The 4,553-nt window shown below is 37.8% G+C and overlaps 1 protein-coding gene across 1 annotated transcript; it reads right to left on the reverse strand.

The window, feature by feature from the left end:
- Positions 1-191: 191 nt before the first annotated feature.
- On the reverse strand, positions 192-4,342 carry LOC104470905 (uncharacterized protein KIAA1109-like). The gene is made up of 3 exons (XM_010086015.1): positions 4,213-4,342; positions 1,795-1,960; positions 192-892 (listed from the first exon to the last, which is right to left on the reverse strand). Exons 1-3 carry the CDS (start codon positions 4,277-4,279, stop codon positions 676-678), a joined length of 450 nt encoding a protein of 149 aa, XP_010084317.1. The 5' UTR covers positions 4,280-4,342; the 3' UTR covers positions 192-675.
- Between the last annotated feature and the right edge of the window lie 211 nt (positions 4,343-4,553).

A 4,553-nucleotide genomic window follows, 5' to 3' on the forward strand; every position in this document is an offset into this window, starting at 1 on the left:
CTGCGCTCACAGTTTCCTAGGTGCAGGCAGCGGGGCTGTGGTGCCTCTTTCCAGCGCCCCGAGGGGAAGGCCGGGCGCTGGCTGGGGCAGAGATACCGCCGTTAGAAGGATGCTCAAGAGCAAAGTTACACTTAAACGATTTTTTTTTTTTTTTTAAATGAAGGAAGTTGAACCACCACAACAAAAAAAGCCCTGTACAGTAGTTAAAATTTATTACAAGTGTCATAAACTTAATGATTTTTAGCACTAAGGCAATCACAGTTTCATAAGTTACATATATATATAATTTACACAAGTCTACACAGAAAAATCCATTACCTGTCACATCAACAAGGGGTTTGTGTTATGGCAAATAAAGTTTATGGAAATTCACAGTTAATCTGCAAGTGTTGTAAGGATGCAGGAATCATATTGCACATAAGAAAACAGTGGGCGCCGAGGAGCAGATTTACAGTGTTCCAGCGATTCCTTCACAGAATATACATTAGTCATCATCATGCAATAACTTCAGATACAGAATGGTAGCATGTACCACGGTAAACAGTTACTCACAATGTAAGTTTATTAAATAGAGTAGCAAAAAGCTGTTAGGTTTCTCTTTAAACCATACTTCTTAAAATACAATAAAAACACCTTGATAAAATCAAACGGAATTACGGTTGTCACATTATATTCTTAGTATTCTTCTTTGTCTTTTCCTTTCTTCTCCTTTTCGTCCTGCAGTGCAGTACCAAGTTTCTTTATAAGGACAGACAAAACTTTGTCCAAGGGATCCATGACACCGCGCTGCAGCCACTTAGGGATAGTAGTCCTTGCATGGTGAAAGCCCAGCTTTTGAAGGATGTAGTCAACACCAACGGGATCAATTTTTCTCCCAGTCCAGGATATTAATCTAAAAAAAATAAATAAGGGACTCAGTCTCAAATATATATGTATAGCAACTGGCATGTGTATAAACGAACATTAATTTTTACCATTGATACTTCTGAACACCTTGAGTCCAACAGGCATTGTTTCAAACTTCATTTATACAGATAAGCAGAACGTGGCCAAAAGAACACCCTCTCCAAGAGGATGCTCAAGGAGACAAAAACCAGACTGGGTGGCGTCCAGATCATGTTTAAACTGATTTATTATTACTGCGAACAAACAACGCCAACTGTGAAGATTTGTTTGGTCTGGGTTGATGTGTTGGTTTGATATGTGACTGAACACACAGGTGCTCCAGCACTGTCAGCAGACATTAAAACAAACAAACAAACCCTGACACAGAGAAAAGTCATTTTCAGTGATTAAGAGTGTATACTGGGAGCACCGAGTTGCTGCTATACACACTCTTCTTTTCTGCCTAGCTTAAAATGCCATACAGCACCTAGTATATAATAGTGCTGTTTTAAAGAACTAAAGCTGAAACGCTAAAAATAGAAAACTGCAAGATGAAAAACTATGTCAGAAAGGGAATGGACTGTTGTAGGGCAGAGTGAAAAACAGTAATCTGTGGTCCTTGATGAGTTTAATTTTGCTGTCTCCTGGTTTTGAAGACCCTCCAACAATACCTTTAATCTGCATAAATCCTAACGCAGAGGTGAACTGCTGTAATAGATAATTGTGTTACCCAGCTTTTGTCACGTCCTCTAGCAGCACTAACAGCCCAAGACGAATCTGTAACAGCACCCACGTGATCGATCCTCTCAGTAGCTGAACAGCATCAACTGGAAACACTTGTGGTTTGAAGGACAGTACCCACAGATAAAATGCATAGACAAAGAGATCACAGATAAGCCAGCTTGTTACCTGAGCGTGGGTTCCAAATGCCAAGTATTGCACATAAATTCTCTCCAGTCGACTGTAGTGTAAGTAATGCTTTCCTCTGCCTCTTTGTCAGCGGAGCTGTCCTCAAGAACACCAACGGAGTTTTTCTGCCCTGGACGAGCAGCCAAAACACGAGGAGGAAAAATTGCTACAAAATGGAGAGAAAAAAACCCCCACACCAGTCAATCGTGAGCATCTCCCCTGAACTCTGTACCTCTTTTAAAGAAACACAAGCACAAACCTCAAAAAAGAGAGAACCACTTGGTGTTTCAGAGAATTTCTGGCAAACAGTTTTGATTTCAACAAAGTGCTAGTAAAAAATAACCTATAAACACTGTAATAGACACTGGATAACACTGGAATGTGGAATTCTTCCTTTTCTCTGCCAGCCCAAAGTATCCATATACAAGGGCTTTCTTTCAAGCTCATCATGGCATTCAACAAAGCATATCACATTCCATAACCAAAATTCAGACACACTCCTCATTTAGAATATTTTTTTAGATTGACAGAGTAGTCCCTGAGGAGGAGGGTGGTGGGGGAACAATTAAATTCAATGTTTGTCCAAAGGCATCAAGGGGACCTGAACCCAGCTCTTACTTGAATTTAAATCCTGGCGTACAGAAAAGCAACAGCAGCCTTCTCCTCCAAACAACATATTTTATAACATAAAAACAGATCTGTGATTCTGGATTGAGTTTTGATTACTTTGAAGACATCTTGAAATAAGAGTCTTTTACAAAATTACACCAAAAATAGTTATCTTTCCCTTTTGTTAATTTCGGCACTTGTTGGATGTTTTGCTATGAAGGAAAATTAGCACTCCTAGCTCTGTTGTACACTATTACATGCAAACAGATTTTGATATGGTTACTTATTAACTTTTAAAATACTGTGTTTAATGTTTTCTACATCATATGTTATAAGTGTTACATTTATACATCATACCATGTTACGTCACATGAATGCTGCATTTATTACTGAACTGCACAGCAACTGTAAACTACTACACACAACACTGAATTTCACACACACGAGAAAAACCAAAAATATGTGGCTTTACTGTGGCGGTAACTCATTGTTTACATGTATATTACCGTGTTACATTACTCTTGTATCAGCCTTTAAAGGAAAAAAAAGTACGGGAATGAGAATCTAGAGTAGGACTGGTGTGGCAAGATTTGGAAAAATCCTATTTTAATATGAGAAGTTGTAGAACTTCAAAGAAGCAGCTTTTAGTTCAGTGATGACACCTAATCTGATATTACATAATTATATAATACTTACATTAAATGTAACATCTGAAATAATTTTATCTGTGATCAACACCTACAGTGCCATTACGATTTTTTTTCCAAGTCTTAAGTGATTTAGTAGGTTTTAGATATTTTTGGCAATAATTTCTTGTAAAGCGTTAAAGCCACTATATGATAACTTTCCCTTCAACATAGTCACAGAGCATGGTCAGCCATTCAGTACTGCACTGCTTATTCACCTGAAGTCTACAACAAAAATTTCTGTTTGGTGCACATTACATATACATCAAACTCATTTGTCTTCAATTTGCTCTTCTTAGCAAAGACCACGTATTGCTTAAGAATGCATTTGCCAAATTTGAATGCTGCAGCTGAACAAACTCCCATGGAAAGCCTTCTGAAGTCAGAAAAATGCATGTCTTGAGAGAAACTCCATTGATGAAACGACAGCAATAAAAGCAATGTAGCTTCCCAAAACGATTTTCATCTGCACATACCATCTTAGAGAAAGAAAGTTAAACTAAACACCAGGTGTCAAAATAGGAGCAAGATTACAACTCAGAGTAACGAGCACAAGCACATCAGTAGTGGGTAGGGAACAGAAATCCAGGAGTAGGGTGACTGAACTTTTTTTGAACAACCTGCTGTACTTACTTACACAGTGTAGCAAAGTGCCACACAGAGATACTAGTACAGCTCCCTGCACAGTGGTGGCACGTCAGCACAGTGACACTACGGGGTTCCTAAGTCTGTATGCAACCACTCTGCTTCCAGTCCTACAGGAGCTGACTTAAAATTAGCTCAGGTAGTTCCTGAAAAATGTTTCACTTTTTGAGAAGTGCCAAAATAGCTCTTAGCTTTCACTCTGAAACAACCAGGAAAAGACTTCTTGTTATTGTATAGTTAAATTTCATTCATCGGTGATTGAAAGAGGTAGCTATCATTTTATAGCATTAAGTCCAGATTTCAAGAACATTTAATTCTACTTTTATTTATTTCAATGGAAGCAAAGGTAGGCCTAACTTTTAAAAAATTAAATCCAGTTTTAACAAATCAACTCTATTTAAAAGTATGCAAATATGTACTAGCAAATAGTCTGACGACTGCAGATTGTCAGAAGAGTGTTACCCCATAAATCACTTACCTTTTTCTTTTTCTTTTAGATAAGCAGACACCAAGTCATGCAGAAACATAATCAATTCAGCATCCATAGTTACACAAATGTGGTCTGTAAATTCAGTTACCACACTGCATTCCACCTTTGGTTTAACACTCGTATCTACAGTGAGATAAAAATAGTATGAATACACTTCAAAGTACATACTGTAATACAAAAAAGTACACAGAATTTGAATACAAATTATTTGAAAATTCCATTGGTTACTGAACCAGAGACTCAAAAGGGAGGAAGTACCACAATTAACATCTGTGTGTCCATTACACTGGACTTCAGTAAGGCCAACTTCGTCCTTTTCAAGCAATTGC

The sequence above is a fragment of the Pterocles gutturalis genome, unplaced genomic scaffold (assembly GCF_000699245.1).
Source record: "Pterocles gutturalis isolate BGI_N339 unplaced genomic scaffold, ASM69924v1 Scaffold41910, whole genome shotgun sequence".
NCBI lineage: Eukaryota > Metazoa > Chordata > Aves > Pterocliformes > Pteroclidae > Pterocles > Pterocles gutturalis.